Here is a 20,002-nt window from a genome sequence, read left to right as displayed (position 1 = left end):
ACGTTAGTGGATGAGAGCAGGATGGTAAACTTCCTCTGCAGCAGTATTTAAGACCAGAGGTTACATAGCTCCCTCACACAACTATGAAAGATGGGCACTCTGGATGTGACGCTAATAATTAATAAATGACCTAAAATAATATACACAATAATTTTATTTAACATATTTATTTCATTCTTCGTAAACATTACATCACCATAGCAACATATCACAGCATGTTTTGTTTTGCCGTCCTGCCATTCTGTGGGACTGTGTGTTTTTCCTGCGCTGTGAGGAATGTGCCGTCTGTCTGCCTGAATCCATGTGAATGCAGCCCAACTCTGACAGCAGTGTGTGAGCGTTCATCTTCTTGCATCTAAATGTACCTGTATGGTTTTTGCAAGGTACAAAATGTGACTTCTTACCTCCTGAAAATTGTGCTGGGTGAACTTGTCTGCGATGCGGAGCAGCTCGCGGCAGGAGTGCGTGTCTGCGAAGGCCCTGATGCCCAGACAGTTGGAGGGATCCAGCTGTCTCTTGAGGAACTCGCAGCAGGCCTCCTGGATCTCGGCCAGCTGGAGAAGGCAGGCGGCAGGGAGCAGCGTCTGGACGTTTCCTTCCTCTACAGTCACCTAGGATTGGGGGAGGTCAGGATATCAGAGACTGCTTCACACACTCATATAGCAATGCAAGCTGCTGCTGGTGAGCCACTTGAGCGAGACTTGTTGTCTGTGGAGTTTCTCTCATCTCAGCTGTGGAACCCCGCAGCTCCTGCTCTTCAGCTTTCAATGAGGCTGTTGTGGATTTGTTTGTACTGTTCTTTTATATTTAAGATGCAGTTTTATCCTGCAAACTGACTGACTGAGACCACAGTGATTACACACAGGGAATCTCAATTCATTTACAGAGATTTGTTTTTTAACACTGTAAAATACTCCACCACTATAACACACCACCAATCCCTGAAGCTGAATATCAATGACTGCTGCTGTTGTTACCTGTGAAGTGTAGGCAAAGTCAATGAGCAGCTCCATGGCTCGCTCATCGATGTCGCGGATTACCACTTCGGTCTGCCTGCTCTCTGCCAGCTCTCCAGTGAACATCGCCCTGAAGAGAACATGGACATCAACTCAAACATACTCCCCCTGCACTCTGATGATAACTCGTGTGCCGGTGGATTCTTTTCCAAATGTGAGCTGAACACACAGCTTGGTACCTGAAGTAGGGGCTGCAGGCGGACAGGATCACGCGGTGAGCGTAAATCTTCTTGGCGCCCACCACCAGCACCACGTCGCAGAGCTCCCGGTGTTTTCTCAGCAGGTTGATCACCTCCAGGGTCTGCCGCGGGTGTTTGTCCGAGACGTAGGGCATGCGCGCGGGCTGGGGGACCCCTTCAGGGAGCTTGTTGGGGTCCCCCAGAGTACAGCGGCTGGTGATGTCCATTCCAGTGGCGTCTTGGCGTGCGCTGGTGGCCCTAAACATAAACCAGATGGGCAACGATTAAGTGAGTGAATATATCCTCGGTTTACATTTTTGTTTCAAACATTTGTGTAGGATGTAGATAACAAAGAGTGCAGTAGCCAAGGACAACTTTTCTATTTTACTTTCTATTGAACTATGTTTCTTCCTTCCTTTTGGTTTAATCCAATCAGGGACTTTAGACATGGTGGTGTTCGTCTGAATACATTATATATGTTGATATATGTAGTATATAATCCAAAGCCCCCCTCATCATTACACACACCTGACCTGTCTGACCTGTCTCTGTCTGTGGGTGTCAGCTGAACCAAATATAGTTGGGTCACTGGCACTAGACAGCCAGTGTAAACTTATCTACGCCAGTCAGTTCACCCAGTGTACCCCCTACGTGTTGTAGAGTGTGGGTACAGGACCATTTTGGTTCTGGGACATTGGTTCGCTTTAGATCATGTTCCCACTACCAGCCAAAACCCCCCCGTCATCTGACACATCTACCACAACATGTGGTGTATTCATTATGGGAGGAAGAAATTATGTGTTCACTTGGAAACTATTACTATGGTAACAGGGTCCAAAATTAGCTTCCACCAAGCCCCAAATGCAGGTACATTTTGGGTTTGCCAGAAAAATGAATTAGGGTTAATCATTTGGTCACAGGGTAGCTGAAACTAATGTGACCCTCACTGTGCACCGTACCTATCGTGAGGTCAGCGAATCCAATCAAAGCAGCGTACTACTATTTGGCCACATTCTCCATAATGTCTAAGTTTTTGGTGTAAGAAACATGTGTTTTGTGTTATTAGAGAGATGAAAACACATTCCACATGATGATGAAGAGAAAAGTCACGAATGTCAGTGTTTTTGCAATAAGTGGTGTACACATAATGTTACATATCTACTTAAAGACTTACATTAAAGAAATGTAAAATCTGCTTGGAACAATAATGTGTGTCTGATATGTTGTTCCTACAACCAAATGTATCATTTCCACATTAAAATCCTTAAAAAGACATCTTACACATGTGGAAGTTGCATACTGGACCAGCATGAGTGTACACAGAGCAGTGCAGAAGCAGCAGCAGGGCAGGGTGTGAACGTTACAAACGGAGTCTTGTCTCAAAATGACCCAACCACAAAACTAACAGCGCTGTCAGCAGCCCGACAGAAACCCTGTGGTGCGCTAGGATTTTTACACTTTTACTGTCTCTGATTGTGCAGAAATGGGATGTTTTCACCTCACAGGCATAAAAACGTGGGTCTGACAGGTAAAACACGAGACTAATGTAGGCTGATATAGGAGTTGAGCATACATTGCTGTATTTTCTTTTTGTTTTTTGTTTTAACAAAGCCAGTTAGCAGGAGCTTGCCTTTCTCCTGCTAACTTAATGTGAATGATATACTGCATTAAATATACAATCCACAAGCTCATCCCTTACAGTTACTTTACACAAAAGGTAAGTATTTGTGAGCTGCTTACTAAATGAGCACAAAATCTTCCAGTAAATCACAATGTCGGTCTCTTTCTCCGGGTATCCTGCAAGGGAATCCATTAAGTGCTATTTTTAGCTTTGAGTTGTGGACCTAGAGTTGGTGGTTCCCCCTAATTGCAATGGCACTGGATTATTTTTAGAACGCGTGTGTTTCCTCGGACCATGAAAAGAACGGTTCAGAACTCCTGCTCAACATCATCCCTCCACCTAACTCTCTATTGGCCATTAACATGTCAGAGGACACACACACTGACCACAGGCTTCAATTGAAGGTTTAGCCATGCAAAAGGGGCTGGGATCAGATCCACCCAGTCCTCTGGGGGTTGGAGGCATAAGACTAGTCGTTGAGTATAGCCCCCAGTCTTTGATCAAAGGCAACCTGTGTACAGAAGCTGCCTTGTAGATGAGCTTATGTGGTGACATAACAGGGCGGGTGCCACGGAGTCATGGGGGGTTCACACAAGTTCTCTAAATAAGACTCATTCTGGAGTTATTTCCATTATTGTAGTGGATGGTTATACATGTTTTCCTCCTCAGTGTAAAGGATTTACCTTGAGTAAAAAGCTCTTTCAGCCTAGATGGAGACAATAAATCTGAGCTTTGATTAGGACCGCTCTTGTTTAGCAGTCTAGAAAGAGTCTGGAAACAATACTCACAGATGTCTCATTCTGCTGAAGGATCATACAAACATTCTTTCACATGTTTCACATTCAATACCATACCTACCTGCGCATTGGCTTTGCGTCCATGCACTGAAGAACAATGTTTGGTCCCACACCTTGAGTTTAACCTACAAATCAATAACAAAACAAATCAGACTGTTTGTTTATCTTCACCACAAATGTAACAGGAGAAGTTTAGAAATTGCATGTGAACGTAGCAGTGTTTCTTTCACGTGTTGTACATTTAGTTTTGGATATCTGGCTTTATGTTTACTTTTGAGAAAAACAACTCTTCCTGTGAGAGCACACCAACTGCTTTTTCACTGTAGGTTAGGCCACACACTCGTCCTGATGCTTTTCAGAATTTCAGAATTTGAGCTGTTTTTTCTCTCAGCAAGACTGAGATCAGATCGATGTGCTTCCTTCCACTGAGTCACCAGTTTATTACACACCTGTACAGCTCCTTTGTACACCTGTTCTACTGCAATCAAATGCCATCGCCCTGCAAAAGGAACCCTTTGTAAAATGTATGATTAGGGCTGCACAATTAATCAAACTTTATTATCAAAATCCCAATGTGCAATATGCAAGCTGCAGAAGCTGACATTTTTTGATGAAGGTAAAATGTGACAAAACACCTGTAGTGCTGCAGAGATGATCTGGCCTCGATGTATGGATGCTTATTTAATACAGACCCCGCAAAATAGCAAATTGAGGTTTTTACCATATCATAGCGCTAGTTAGGATGTACAGTTTTAGCTGACAGTGTGTAAAACAGGTGTTACATTAACTCTGGGGCCATGTACAGACTATAATTATGTAGTGACGCTTCTGCTTTTGGAGTTGGATACATTGTAAAAGACATTTCGATATAATGCAGTCCCAGTACTCACAAAATCAATTTACACCACAAGGTCCCAGTTTTTTGCTAGTAGGGGTGTCATTTATTAGTCCCCAATCATTGGGTTTGGTACGCCCAGTGACCTAGTGGTCTATTTTATGTCTACATACTCGCACATGTGGAGCAGAAAGCACAAGTTGACAGTGTACCAGCTGTTGTAGAACAGATGTACAATGCTAGCCGAAGCAGTTAGTGCTGCTGCCATTCAAATAGCAAACACATATGATAAACTAAAATAGTGTCAAACTGCGTGCTGACACAGCGGGTATGTCGGGTATGTCAGTGGAAACGTTTCAAACACTACGTCAGCTGTGACAGCTGCCTACTAACTCATGAGCTACTGTTAAAGCTTAACAGTTTTCAAAATAAGGGACTTTTTTGTTTTCCCTTGCACTGAGCTGCAGGTAGCACCGGTAACAGTGTGTTACACAGAGGGATCTGGGTGTTCAGCGACGCTAAGAGAAAGAGTTCAATCCACAATTCAGCTTCCTTTAGGGTGTGTTCATGGGTTTATCAGAGCCCTCTTTCTCTGTTTTCCTGTAATAAAGGTTGACCTCTGCATTTGTTGTTCAAAGGGTTGTGGGTTTGAGAATCAGCTGTCACAGACTGCTGCTGCTAGTTCAGATCACATTACACAAGCGGTATTAACCTTACCACAGATCAGGATTCATTAATGGGAAAACAGGACGCCAGTACGGATACTGTTGCACGGGATGAGCCAGGCTGAGACTCGGGTGTTCAGTTCCTATTAACTGAGCTTTGTGTGTAAATACCCCACTGTCAGTGCAATGCCCCCACACAGTGTCAGCACACAGTCGCTCCCTGAGAGTGACTCGTTTCAAACTGCATTCCTCGCATGACTATCATGTAGTTAAGAGGGGCTAACTGTTTGTTGTTAGCATTTTCAGCAGATAGACAGATCCGGATACGAAGTCAGCTAGCTAGTGAGCTAACGTTAATCCCAATTTCTACTGGTATTAATGTCCACTGAGCTTTATCGATAGCAGTGGCAGGGACACGATAGCTAAAGAAAAAGTGCGTGTGCTTCCAGGCCGATTTCATTTGCGCAGAACTACAAAAATCAATGCTAGCTAACGTGGTTCCTGAGGATGTGTGGGAACGCTGTGTGCTCTCGCTAGCACTGAGGTTCCATCCACGTCTAAACACAATACAACCAGAGAGCTGACACAACCAAAGAGAACCAAATGTAACACAAATGAAGACATTTGGTTCTAGAGTATGTGTGTCCGCCTGAGAGTCAGTCTCAGCAAGCACCAGGTCAGAAACCAGCTCGGTTGTTATAAACTATAATGCTAATGTTAACTAAGTTACCGTCAACGCTTCCGAAGTGTCGTGTGTTCACACTGTTAGCAGCGACAGCAGACAAACAATAAGACACGTTGAAGACGGCCTTTACCTTAGATTTCCATCCCAACGGCACGGAGAAGTGGCCCAGCTTGCTAATGTTTACAATTTAACGCCGTCGGTTAAACACTGGTGCTTTTCTCCCTATGTATGCGCATGCCAAATGCGAAGCGCCACTTCCGGACAGCGTTTTTCAAAATAAAAGTATGAGGTGACGTCATTGTGTTGGACAATTTTACAAAATTAAAGATTTAGAATTTATTGAAATACTTGGTTGGGAATTTGTGCTCCTATATTAATTTATTGGCACTTGCTATCCACCAGAGAGCAAGCCTTCAGGTTTTGGAGCAATGCCATAGAGCAGTTCTCGAACCTCTTGATATCCACATAAGGCCTTTGATCTGCACTTGATAAGATGTTTTCTAAGTGGTCCCTGTCTGTTGGGATGTAGTTATTAACTGTCTATACTGTAGACGTCTAGTCAGTGAAATAATTAAAATATTCCCCATTTTTCTAGGACCCCTGAGGCCCCCCAGACCCCAGGTTGAGAAATACTGCCATAGAGCAATGCAAAGGTGGAAACTGTGCATTTGTTTGTGCATTTGTTATTTTGATGAAAGTGTATGTGAGTTTTCCACAAGTTTTCTTTCTGACTAGACTCTCTACAGTTTAATTTGAGACATGCTGGAGCTCTATTATATGTTGCAGATGATCATAGTGTTCTCTACCCAGTGATGACAAAGATCAGGAACAAAGGAAGCCAGGCTGTTGTGTTATTGTCTCTGATGGATGACATGTACTGTGTGTTTGTGTTACTGATGCAATCAGTACAGTGACAGGGCAGTACAGGCAGTATCAGCCCTTAGAAAACTCCATTGCAGCAGTGCAGGAGCGTCCATTTCCAGGATCAGATCACTTTGGCCCCCATGTTAGTCAGAACACAGGCATAGGGCTCATTATTTTCTTTCTTTTTTAAAATCTACGTATATTTTTTACTAAAAGCATATTATAAAATGTCATTAGCCAGAGGACTCTGTTGTCTGCAAATATCCCTGAATAGTATGCACAACTTTTTGACATTTAACATGGATGAAAATTTGTTTATAGCAATGTAATCGACACGGCTGCTTATGAAAGTGTCTTCATGTGTGTCTCATGTAAACCTGATGGTTGTTGGAATGTACAGCTATTTAACAAAAAAATATAACTTATAACTCACAGTACCTTTACTTTCAGAAAGGCACATTCATCCATACCAAGACAATTTATGTATGTATTCATGTACATTTTTCATGTACATTTTTGCTTAATATTTGTACATCTTTACAGACAGACAACATCAATGGTTCCCAGTCAAGGAAAAACTGGGAAATGGAAGAAACCTTAGGAGAGGCAATTCAAGGAAAGACCCCTCCCCCCTCAGATGGCCAGATGTTCAACAGGAGCCACAGCTGAGAAAATAGTGCAAATGTAATAATTCCTTAAATAGTGGCAGGTCAGAGGGCTGCAAGTGTTAAAAAGTGTTGCAACTGCTGTAACTGTTTAAAACACACACTCAATGTAACTGTTGTAATTGTTTTACTACTATTACCATTCTAGCAGTAAGAACTTAAGTTCAAAAAGCTTAATTACATCCACTTTTTGTTTATATTTTATTTTATTTATTTAAATAAACAAAACAGAAAAAGTAACACCGTTACTGTTGGCCTCTAATTAAGAGGATTGAGGAGGGTCAGGTCTGTAGGAGGAAGAGAAGGACTCCTCCTCCTGTCTGAGCACAAATTTCCACCCATCAGAGCAGCCAGCTTTCTGTGAAGTCTCCGTGCATTGACACAGTCCACGCCTGCAGGACGGCCCGGTGCCGTTGCTATGGAGACAAGCAGGCTGCAGGCTGGACACCATCCCATTTGGGAGGCTGTGGTGTCACATCCTCCTGTTCCTCCACCTTGCCTTTTTCCCTCTCCTCTTTGTTGTCCTCCTCTCCTCCTCCTCTTCCTACTTCTCCTCCTCTTACACTTTCTTCTCTTCTTTCCCCTCCTCTTTCTACTCCTTCTCTTCTCACCCCTCTTTCTCCTTCTCCTCCTCTTGATCCTCAGTGTGGCCTGGCTCTCTTCACTTGAATCATTGCTGGTGAGGAGCCTCATTTCATCCCATTTCTGCAGGTCGTTTTCATCACAGTGGACCTCTAAGGCCTCTTCCTCATAACCTTCATCGACCTCCTCCTCAAACTCCTGCTCCTCCTTCTCCTCCTCCTCCCTCTGCTCCTCTTCCACCATTCCGGGTCTTGGCTTTGTTGGCAGCAGGCTCTGCTTCAGCAAGGTGAAGGGGGACAGGTGCTCTGGGCTGCCGTACACCTGGGGTTTTTGGAATGGAAAAAGGGTAAAGGGTACACATTATTTCTTTAATGTCTTGTAAGCACATTGAAACAAAACAAATATCCCCCAGGGGATCAATAAAGTATTTCTGAATCTGATTCTGATCATGTGAATTAGATATACAGACGGGTGACAAATGAAAGGAAAAACCTGACTGAAACAAGACAAATGCTTTCATACATGGCCAATGAATGGTTTGATGAGTATGAAAATGAACACTTATAGGAGAATGCAGAGGGTTCCAGAGGCTAGGAGGTTTGTTTTTCCTTTAAATTGTCACCTATCTGTATATTTAAAATTTTGATTTAGACAAGCTGCTAAATAGTAATGGAGATTGAGTAGCTGGGTCAAAACGGTACCCTTCTGAAGCGGAAGGCAACAGAGCAGAAGTATGGGAGTTCCACAGGGGATTCATCATCAAAGGAGGATTCATCATCAGAGGAGGATTCATCATCAGCAGATTTATCATCAGCGGATTCATCATCAGAGAAGGATTCATAATCAGAGGAGGATTCATCATCAGAGGATTTATCATTCAGAGGATTCATCATCAGCGGGATTCATTATCAGAGATCCAATTCATACGGTATTCATATCAGAGGATTCATCATCAGCGGATTCATCATTAGAGGATTCTTCATCAGAGGAGGATTCATTGTCATAACAAGACTCGTCCTCATCACTGGGTTTATTGTCGTCACCAGATTCATCATCGCCATCATCATCACAATCACCATCAGAATCTAAGGACGTGTCTGTAAGTAAATTTAGGCAACGACTGTCATACATTAAGTCCTGTAACAGGCTGACATTATATTTATCCCAAATGAAATTCCCACCAGACATTACTGAAGAATCATTATTCTTCCCCAAAAAACCCCACTAAAAACCACTTCTAGAGTCCATCCATGAGCACTGAGATGACAATGAATCTATGCGTGCTCAGATTTCAAACTATATTTAGAATACAGCATGTTATCAAAGCTGTAAGTGTCCGGTGCTTCTGTCAGACATGAGTCTGAGGAGTGTCTATGTTGGCACCTACTTTCAAAGTAGCTGGTGTCCTCCTCATTCTCCAGCTGAGGGACAAATAGAGCCTTCTGACTCAGGAGGTTTTTCCAGTCCAGACCTTGGAAGAATGGGTGTGCCTTCACCTCACTGGCTCCTCCTGCATTAGACAACGTACATTTCATTTGTACATCTACACGTCTTGGGCCTGACCATACCTCTCCACACATACTGTATGCTACCTCCATTTGATGTTAGAGCACTGTCATTCAAACATAAAGAAAAGACCTGAGGCAAGCATTGCCATTTTGTTGGTTGGCTGAAGAAATTCCATTTCATAATATTTTTATAAAATAGCTACACTACTGCTGCACTGTCTGTCGTCATGGCTGGGTTGCTTAGGGCACCGCAAATAAGTTTGCACCCAGTGAAGCTGCTACTTGTCCTGAACAAAGTCATAGTGGTGGCATCAAATCAGCGCTCTTAGGTACTGTGTATGTGGAAATATTACTCTAGCAGTTTATCTGTCTACTGCCACTAACCTGTGCCCAGACGTCTCACGCAGTTCTTCTTCAGGAGAAGGGTAATCATATCTTGGGCATCAGCTGGCAGGGCATCTCCCCCTTGTGGCCAAGTGACCTCAGCTGGAAAATAAGCAGATATCAGTGTTCTGATCAAGGAATCAAGGATTTCCTCTACATCACTAAAGGGACTGAAAGGCAAAATTCTTAAGGAAAAACCTTAATACAAATGAAAACCACATTATGGGCATCACAAAGTCGGAGAATGTACATTTAAATCATCTCTAAAATGCAGAAAGATATATTCCGTACTGCTAGCATTACAAGTGTGTAGAAAGGTTGCATGTGATGAGAAGATAATGAATGGAACTACAGATTCTTACTTCTGACCGCCTTAAAAAAGATCTCTTTCACTGAGTGCCCAGTGAAAGGAGTCGAGCCCACCAGGAACTCATACAGAATGATGCCCATGGCCCACCAGTCTACAGGCTTCCCATAGCCTTTCTTCAGGATCACTTCTGGGGCAACGAACTGTGGAGTGCCTGATATCTGGGGGAGGAAATGGACAAGGAGAGGAAACAGAAAATGATTGTTCAGTATAACAGTACATATAACATATAAAAAGTGGAGAAGAGAATGGACTAACCTCTGTGTCAGTGAACTCTCTGACAATCTTCATGATGCAGCCTTTATCCAGGTCAGCTGCCATGTTCACTGGACCAATCTTTGACAGTCCAAAATCAGCCACCTTAATATGGCCCGTGGCACTGATCAACAGACTACAATGGAAGGGAGCAGAAAATTGTCTGTTAGCTCATACGCCAACCCCAAAACATGGACCTAACATTGAGTGAAAAATTCCAAAAAGGGAAGAAATTGAAGAGATTGATGAAAGCTTGAATTCACTAAAAAATCACTCCCTGAACAACAATTATCCAATCACAGCAGGTATGGTCTGTCAGGTCTGTGAAGCTTTGAATTTCCAAAACCAAAACCACATGAGTAAGGAAAGGCTTTAAACAGTGCTTTTATCTGCTTCACTGTAAGCTGCAATCGTTAGTATGTTGGCCTAACTAGTTACAGTTATGACCGAGTGTTACTTCATTACCACGTTCACTTCCAAGGCTGTGGAGCACATCATTGGCAAACTTTTATGGGGCTGAAGGATACTTTAGAAGATTCAAAGAAGCCCTGTTCACAATAGCTCATCCACTGCTGATGGCCCATTATTCCAAAACCCCAAAATGTCCCATTGGACCAAAGGGCCATTTCTCTGAAAATGCAGTTTTTAACAGAAAGATTAAAAATGTGCAAGATGGTTTTCTTAAAGGTTGAGGACTCACTTGCTGGGTTTGAGGTCTCTGTGTAAGATGCCGTAGCTGTGGATGTACTCCACAGCCAGGACAGTCTCTGCGACATACATGCGGGCCATGTCCACAGGGAGACACTTATAGTGTTTAATCAGAGAGGCACAGTCCCCACCTACAAGGTCAGAACAAGGGACAGTGTTAGGTCAGATGTTACGTTTAGGTCCTCTTAGTGTGTGTACAGTGTGGTCCAAAGACCACAGATCTTTGGCTAATTAAACAAAGACACTTGTATGCACGACCAATCCAAAGCAACCTCCTTACCTCCTACATACTCCATCACCATGCACAGGTCAGTCTTTGTTTCAAACATGCAAAACATGGAGACAACAAAGGGGTTGTCCGTGAAGGTGAGGATGTCGCGCTCCACCAACACCTGGGCCTGTAGCTTCTTGCCCTTGTTCTGCCGTTTGATCAGTTTCATTGCAAAAGCCTGACCCGTCTCCCTGTGGCGCACAAGGTTCACAGTCCTGGACGAGAAAAAGCCAACATGAGCAACTTCTATGACTGAATATGAAAATGTTGGAATTACAAAGTATGTATGTTATTCTATAACATCACAGTGTCTTTTATGCTTTCACTGAACTATCTGCAGTGTCCAAAGACTCCATTTACTAACTTTAACTTTACTCACCCAAAGGCGCCACTGCTAACCGACCTGACTGTGTCAAAGTCACTCTCCACTGGTTTTCTCCAAGGAGGGCTGTAGGCTGTGCGGGTCTAAGTCAAACACAAGAACATTCTTTAATACGTAAATAAACAAATTGCAAAAATATATATAAGGTGTGAGTAAAGTGAAAACTTCAAGCACGCTTGTTTTTGACCTGACAGCCCTGCCTTATTCACTTCCTGGGGACTGTGTAATACTTAAAATTTAAGTTCAACATGGAGTTACAGACCATAATATGGAAGCCCATTTCAGCCAGTAAAATAAAAATGAGATGAATCATTTAAAAAATGTTCATGTGTAGACAAAATTCTTAGATAAAAAGTCATAATTATGAGATCAAATTCTGAGATTCTTTTGACTTTGTATCTCATAATCATCTTCTTTTCTTTCTGGCGGAAATTATAACTCTATATCATTGTTGCTGTCTGTAAGAATATTAATTAGTAAATATAAGTGACATTATAGTATGTTTAACCAACATGACATGCATTTTTGGAATTATATTAAAGGGCATTAGGACTATTTAACCTAAAAGACCTGAACCACTGACCTGACCTAGACCTGATTTATTAAGCCAATGTATTGCCTCTTTTTGCCACTTTTAACTAATAGGCTAGTTAATTTACATTGCCTGTTTTTACCTATAATTTCAGTGAAAGTGGGTACAAAGACCAGGTCATTTAATGCACAGCTGTCAGTATTTTATGTGGCCTAAGTCATCATCATAATCTATTTTTATTAAGATCTTTCCAAGTGAATTAGCTAGGAGGAAAAATGTCTAGAAGATGCTAAACACCCACCTCGTGGAGAAGCTTCTCCAGTTTATTTTGCAGCTCCACAAAGTAGAGAGAGCTGACCAGACCGTTCTGGACCGTGTTGTCACAGTCCCTGGCCAGCTGGAGCAGCTGGAGCTGGATGAACCTCAGGGCACTGGTGGCCTGGAGCAGGTTCCCGTCCGGGTTCTCTGCCACTGAGTCCATTTGGGCTGACTCCTGGGACTGAACAAAGATTTCAGATAATGATAATTATTATTTCTGTTCAGGCAGGGTTGAAATTACAGGTCTGTGAGTAGGGAGTTGTAGGGTGATGTAACCAACTGTTTAATCTACCATCTTTGTGCTATTCACCATTTAGTTCATAAACAATTAAACGGTTCATAACACGCTGTAATGCAGTTGACATTTTAGTTATACTGCAGCATTTTGAATCAAGTGAATGAAAGCACATTTTAAAGGTTACGGGGGAAATGTGATTCATATTGATATCAATATAAATTTGCCAATAAGGACAACGTCTTCCAGAATATTTGGTCATCAACCCAGCAGGAGTGAATGGACTTGTATACCTCGTGTGTTTGACAGAATGAGATCTCAATCATGGTGTATCACATTCACATAACTTTAGGGTTCTTGTTGTTGCCAATGCTAGTTTTTGTTTAATCTGCTGTTTCCTGTTTCTTTTATTTCCTGAATAATAATTATTACTCATAAATGTAACTCTTTTATTTTTCCTTTTTTGCTAGCTGTGTGTTTGACCATAAATGTGAATATTTGTCAGTCCTGGTGCTGTGTTTAAAAAGGACATTGCTTTATCTTCCCTCTATGTGTTAAATGGAGTGCAGCCATTGTCAAGTATACACTACCTGTCCCTAAATGTCCAATAAACAGAGTTAAAGATTAAGCGTGAACCAAGGAATTACAGCAGCACCATGAGGTAATAAATCTGAAAATGATGGTAAATAACATCCAGTATTCAACAGTAGCCTAGCAGTTAGCTAAAATCACCTTTGCTAACGCTTTCAGAGGACAAAAAGGAAGATATATGATATATTGACTCATAAAATATTTAAAATAAAATAAATCACTAATAAAATGAAACTTACGTGCTGCTTGTTGCTGCTGAGTTCCTAGGATAAACTTTACTTTTTATTTTTTAACTTGAAATAGGCAATGCAAACCTGCACAGCAAATCTATTATCTATCTATGTCTTTCTTTTTTTACACTGAACACTGAACTTCAACAAAAGGGGAAAGTTTATTTTGTCTCTGTCGGACGCCACTGAAACATAACTGAGAGGTATCTGTCAGTGTTTGAGTCTCTGCTCTCAGCTAGCTGAACTTCTCAAGATTCTACTGTGACAAATGGAATTTACATGTTCCATTACATGTAGGCTATGTGCATTCTCACTACACACACAAATATGCAATGCATTGATTGAACTACAGATGGACACACACACACATACATATATATCCATACACATATATATAAACAGATCCTTTACTTAAAGCCCCTAAAAGGGACTTTCATTTTGTGTTGATTATGGCGCCCCCTGTGGACAAAACTGGTAGTGTACCGTGTCATTTCATTGATTACGAGAGAATCCAACTGAATCCGACCTGGTGGCAGGCATTAAGAATAACTATTCTATACAGTTATAGTCAATAGTCCTAATAGTCTATTTTCTTGCTTATATTCTTGAGGAATCTGTATTAAAGGGCCGTTTCATAACCAGTTAAAAACTCCTGGTAGTACACTTTAATCAAATCACACTGCAAAAATACTCTTTTACAAGTCAAAGTCCTGTATGGAAAGTGCAGCTGCATCATCATTTTATTAACTGATTTTTTTCTTAACTTAATGTGCAAGGTAACTAGTAACTATAATACTCAGATACAGTAGTGGAGTAAAAAGTACATTTCCTGCTGAAATGTAAGGGTATATTGGAAGAAGTACCCCAAACTTACTTGAGTTAATCTACGTAGTTACATTCTACCACTCACAACAAGAACACAGTTAATTCCAAGAAACAAAGTCAATTTTATCAAGAAATAGACAAAATCCTTGTAGTGCAGCCATGAACTTTAATTTCCAGTATCTTTAACATCTAATGTGAAAGTCCATCTATTCCCAGTGTTCAGTTCATACATGGCTTCTACGGTCATCTAACATTCACAATCTAAGGAAGCATTTACTCATTGTATTGCTTTTTGTCTGTGCTTAACATGTGCTCTACTGAAAAGCCTCTTAACTCTTTTATCCAAAATTAAAGGTGGATGTTTTGAGAACAACAGAGTTGGGCACAGCAGGTGGAGAACCGTCCAAATTAGGTGTTTATAACACTCCAAGCAACAGAGAATTTATTTACTGTCCTGAATCCTGAATCTTCTAAAGTAGTCTTTACAGAAGCTAAATCATGTTATTATTTCTTCTGAAGTGCCCAAACTGACATTTCTATTATCCTCAAACACATCCTTAAATAAACTCTAAAATCAAACTGAAAACCAAATCTATACGCTTACATCATTTTCCAACAAAGTGCCTTGTCTCATCATATTCTCAAATAAATTAAATACAAAGAAATTCATAACACATACATATTAACAAAAGTTTCATCTCACATATACCCATATTTTACTTGACATTCTCATCTGGGAATCTGATTGAATGAAATTAAGTTAGTGATTCAACAAGTTGAATTGACAAGTGCCTTCACTTCATTTTGCAAGACATTTGAATTGAAGTCAACCAATCACAGGTTGTCTTTTCATTAAAGAGTTAATGATTTACTCCCTAACTTCCCATTTATCATTGTCTTCTGTTTTTCGGGAGGCGGGCTGTAGATCAGGCATGGCTGACTGGCAGTTGTGTCATTGAATGGGAAATGAGTGGCTGCAGCAGAAGTGGGTCTGGAGTTTGGACTGGGGAAGTAAAAGAAAAAAAATGATGAATGAACCACAATAGATTAATAGAGACAGAGACTAACCACACTACATTACATGCTTTCTAAAACGATCCCAGGTTTGGAACTGAATTAACAATGCTATAATTTACTGTAGTGAAAGAGTGATTCCTCCAGGTATGGGCCATACAGTCTAGATAAGCATACTGGGTACATGTTTCTTACCATCCATATAAGTCAGTGTAGTGAGGAGGGGTGTGTCTGGGGAAATATAGGTTGTGTATTGCAAATCCTCCATCAAAGGTGGTGTCAGCTGACCAGAAGCAAGTGATGTCATCATGGTTGAGGAAGCAGGACTTGGGCTGATGTATTTCTTTTGACGAGCTCGACAGTTCTGAAACCAAACCTGGATGGAGGGGGAACGGACTGATAAGTGGTGCTGACACACTCAGACTTCCCTTTCCTTTTCAGGCAGAGAAATATCACACTAAGCAGCATTCTCACTGCCAATAAACATGAAGGCAAGTTAGAATTCTCAGTACAACTTTAAGATCCTGATTAGAATCGTTTTTTAATATAGTGTAGAGCAACTCCTCTAGAGGCAGTGGCTGCTGCTTTACCTGAATGACCCTGCGGCTGAGACCAGTCCTCTCTGCCAGTTTCTGCAGGGTCTGAGCGTCTGGGTTATTATCTTTAGCAAACTGAGTCTGCATCACCTGCACATGGAGAGATGACAGACACGTTTACACGGTTGACTGTTTAGTCGAGTTTGATCATGTTATTATTAACGGTTAAGAAGAGTGGACAGAGGAGTCAGAGCGCTTGGTCTGTTTTCAACTACAATGCATTAACTACAACTACCACTAGAGGGCAGAAATTATCTAAACAAGGTGAAAATCACTGGCTGGCATATTTGTTCAGCAGACACAGAACAGCATTAGCCACCTGACAAATCTAAATCAAAGAGTCACTCTCCTTTTTACTCTGTTTGGAGAATTTGCCCGAGGTCTTTAGCTTGCTGAAATATATTGATGAAATGAGATGAGCAGATTTAATATACACAATAGCAAGGTGTAGTCTTATATTCAAAGACAGCCATCATCAAACTATTACTTCTATAGGAAGCCACAGTTACCCAATAGTAGAGCTGAGCATCTGCTTAGGAAAGTGGATGAAGACATCCCTCTGCAGGTGGCATACACACACACACACACAGCAGTACCTGTAACTGGTCAACAGTGAAGCTGGTCCTGGCCCTCTTAGCAGGTCTGGGCATGGTGCTGGATTCATCTTTGTCTCCCACCTCCTCCTCTACTTTTGGTTCCTCTTTAAGACACGACACAGAGCACGTTACAAGGATCGTTTGACATTTGGAAATACAGGCCCTGTTTCAGAGGACGTCCTCCTGTGGCCAACCTCTAAGTTTGAACTTTAGTGACATCAAACATGTCTTCACAATCAACAATCAGAAACCTGAACAACAAAAGCAACCAAAGCTGACCAATCCCAGTTCTCCTGTGTGGTCTCCACACTGTATCTCTGTTACATTACACTTTCAGTTACAGTGTGGGCACAGCAGCTACTTGCTGGCTAGGCTGTTTATGTTAATAGGGATGAGTGAGTACACCATTATCTGTATTTGGATCTGCACTCAGAATGGGCAGGTGGGGCTATATGCGCTGATCAGAGGTTGCTGTATTTATCAGAAATATATTTACAAAACAGTCTCAGAATGGAGCTAGAGAGTTTACAAGTGCTGAGACGGTGCCATTTTCATTTGCACTTCATTTAAACTAATTGGTAACACTTGTGTGTCTAATTTAAATGTATTCTACAAACAAATATTTGGATGGAGTCTGTCATGAGGCTGTTCGTGTTATGTCCTGATTGTCCTGATTGGTTTATTCACCAAAGGCAGCATTCCTAATCTAATCTTCTAAATGGTGTGTCCCTTGGCTTTACCATGTTGTCTTGTATTTATGATCAATATACTGACCCTTTACTGTTTCACTGTTGGGTGTGTCTTTTCTTTGTCCTGTCATCTATCCACTCACCATTTTCCTTAGCACGCTTGATATTCTCCATCATGATGTCATAGTGTGGCCGGCAGAAGACCCTGTTCTCTAGGAGTCCACATTCCTCCCCAGTGGACAGCTGACGCTTACAGGAGGTGCAGGAGAAACAGGCCAGGTGGAAGGTGCTGCCTCGGGCCCGGCGCACCCAGTCACTGGAATGGATGTTACGGCCACAGCGAGCACAGCGGGTCCCATATCTCCTGGAGACAGATGGCAAACAGGAGGAGAGGTGGAATGTGAGGAAAAATAAGTCACTTAAGTTGAGTTTAGTGGAGGTGAGGTGAAGTGTGATTAGGGGATTGATCAGTGATAGTTCAGTAATATTTAGTTAAGCAATGGATCTATAAAAAGTCACACCCGTTTCCCCCTAAACTTGACATGATCCCTTCATTTTGCCAATAATTACACTGACCTCCAGCCTGTGCTGGTGTATACTCCATTAAAACCTACTTACTTCACTCTTCTGTGCCAATCACATCTACAGAGATTCTAGGTTTCTCCCGTCCAGGTGTCAGAATGTGTTACATGTAAAACGTTCAATTAACTATTAGATATAGGCCACAGATATGTTGGTATTGGTGTAGGTTTTACCAAATGCACCAATATGACAACTGTTTTACAGAAGATAGAGCCCAGAAAATGATGCTTGGGGTGATTTATCTCGTAGTTTTTCCAGCAGAGCATGTTCCCGACTCTACTGTTAACAATACTGTCACCATGCAGACACGTCAAGCAGTGTCTTCAATAGCTATATATTTTTATGTTCATTTCTAGAATGTGTTGACAATGTATTCATTTATTTAACATAATACTTAAGTTAAATATTAACTTTAATAAAGTTACTTGTTTAAGAAAGCAGCTTTGTATAGTTATATCCCATATTGTTCAGGCCCAAAAGTATCACCCAAGGGATAAACCTGTAATACAGCCCCACAGATTCAATTTCATGCATTTGGATACAAACTCAGAGCTTGGTCTGTTGAAAAGCTGTTCTTGACCTCCACTCCCGTGAGTCATCTCAATTTATGTTCCATTCAGACACTTACTAATCCAATTGTTAACTGTTAGTCAAAATAAAAACATAGCAAAAATGAAAGAAATGTTCAAAACAGTTTGCAAAGTACAATAAAAAAAGAGCCTGCACTGCTGACAGTATTTTCTAACTTATCAGATTTAGCAGAATGTGCAGAGGCCTGCTTGTTCCAACAATCACATGTCCAGAGTTTGTTTGTATTCTCCATTCTTAAACACAGAGAGCACACGAAACACTTTTTAGACCATGTGGCAACATGTCACCATTACTCTCCTTAACGATATGGTCTAATATAATAATGTTAAGTCAAGAAGACTAAAAATAAAATAAATAAAAAAAGAACTTAGATATGAAGCAAAAAATCCATCAAACATCTGTGTTTTCTTTTCCTTACATGAGGGTAGATGTTTTAGAATTTATGAAACGAGGTCAGTGGAGATAAAGTTGGTTGTGTTGGGTCTCACTTACCTGAAGTAGTCGAGTTTGCAGAAAACTTGTTTATCCTTGATGTAGCAGCTCACGTGCCGGCCTAGTGATGTGTTACACACACTGCACGATAGGCAGCGCACATGCCAGCACAAGTTGTTCACCTAAGGTGAGGAAAGAAGGTGAGAACAAAATATGGCTTACAATTACCATTTTACACATCCCTTCATAGTATAATTAATACTAGTCTTATAACTGAAGGCAAAAGAGTTTGCTCATATTTTTGACAACAATTTATTTCACTAGAATGACTCAGTCACAACTTTAGATTATTTGCATAATTAGCGATAGAAACACTTTTTGGGGAAAAGAGGAAAAAAAGAATCTGTGCCATTTTAATTACGAGTATAGTCCGAAAAGGCAAATATATTTGACCTTGGGTTTGGAGAAGGGGAAACAATTGCAACCTTTTCCTTTATAACTCACAGACTACTTAAAAATACAATGTATTTTTATATGACAAGCCTATATTAGCACTAATTAATAATACAATTGATAGGCTACATTTTTACTAATGAGGCTCTTATACCCACCAAGCACCCTGAATCTAAGCCTTACATTAATTCACATCCCTTGGAATAGATTTTGCACATTACAAATATCGTTTGTTTATTTTGTGTCACACAGCTAACTAAGCTTAACTTCATTTATTTAAATAAGTTATATTGTACATATTGTCTCTNNTGTATACATTGTTTCTTTTTATCTGCTCCATTTTATCTTTATTCAAGTTAAACTTGTTATGCACCAATTTACTAAGGTGAATCCCTTGTATGTTAAAACCTACTTAGCAATAAAAACGATTCTGATTCTATTAAAGGATAAGACTATATTATTATTATTATTATTATTATTATTATTATTATTATTATTAATTTATTTTTTTTATAACGAAGACTGTTAAAATTG

At 40.9% G+C, this 20,002-nt stretch overlaps 3 protein-coding genes across 3 annotated transcripts in view; all 3 read right to left on the bottom strand.

Moving 5' to 3' along the window:
* klhl20 (kelch-like family member 20) overlaps positions 1-6,059 on the bottom strand; it is a 14,455-nt gene extending 8,396 nt beyond the window's left edge. Inside the window, exons 1-5 of the mRNA XM_035671212.1 lie at positions 5,929-6,059; positions 3,675-3,738; positions 1,196-1,453; positions 978-1,086; positions 405-611 (exon numbers count right to left, since the gene is read on the bottom strand). Of these exons, the coding sequence (XP_035527105.1) occupies positions 405-611; positions 978-1,086; positions 1,196-1,453; positions 3,675-3,697 (597 nt within the window). The 5' untranslated portion in view covers positions 3,698-3,738; positions 5,929-6,059. The remainder of the gene's footprint in view (positions 1-404; positions 612-977; positions 1,087-1,195; positions 1,454-3,674; positions 3,739-5,928) is intronic.
* Positions 6,060-8,830: 2,771 nt separating this feature from the next.
* On the bottom strand, positions 8,831-12,797 carry LOC118334839 (microtubule-associated serine/threonine-protein kinase 3-like). Its single transcript, XM_035670911.1, has 9 exons — positions 12,618-12,797; positions 11,782-11,867; positions 11,412-11,617; positions 11,124-11,262; positions 10,427-10,559; positions 10,164-10,329; positions 9,802-9,903; positions 9,297-9,419; positions 8,831-9,006 (listed from the first exon to the last, which is right to left on the bottom strand). The coding sequence occupies exons 1-9, from the start codon at positions 12,795-12,797 to the stop codon at positions 8,831-8,833; spliced, it is 1,311 nt and encodes a 436-aa protein (XP_035526804.1).
* Positions 12,798-14,610: 1,813 nt separating this feature from the next.
* LOC118334813 (LIM/homeobox protein Lhx8-like) overlaps positions 14,611-20,002 on the bottom strand; it is a 6,602-nt gene continuing 1,210 nt past the window's right edge. Inside the window, exons 3-8 of the mRNA XM_035670883.1 lie at positions 19,076-19,197; positions 17,554-17,774; positions 16,722-16,825; positions 16,120-16,215; positions 15,725-15,905; positions 14,611-15,518 (exon numbers count right to left, since the gene is read on the bottom strand). Coding sequence (XP_035526776.1) covers positions 15,442-15,518; positions 15,725-15,905; positions 16,120-16,215; positions 16,722-16,825; positions 17,554-17,774; positions 19,076-19,197 — 801 coding nt within the window. The 3' untranslated portion in view covers positions 14,611-15,441. The remainder of the gene's footprint in view (positions 15,519-15,724; positions 15,906-16,119; positions 16,216-16,721; positions 16,826-17,553; positions 17,775-19,075; positions 19,198-20,002) is intronic.

The sequence above is a fragment of the Morone saxatilis genome, unplaced genomic scaffold, assembly GCF_004916995.1.
Source record: "Morone saxatilis isolate NCDOM2014 unplaced genomic scaffold, NCSU_SB_2.0 Contig23, whole genome shotgun sequence".
Classification (NCBI taxonomy): Eukaryota; Metazoa; Chordata; class Actinopteri; family Moronidae; genus Morone; species Morone saxatilis.
The sequence above is the reverse complement of the archived record's forward strand: the minus strand, read 5'-3'. Positions and strand labels throughout refer to the sequence as shown.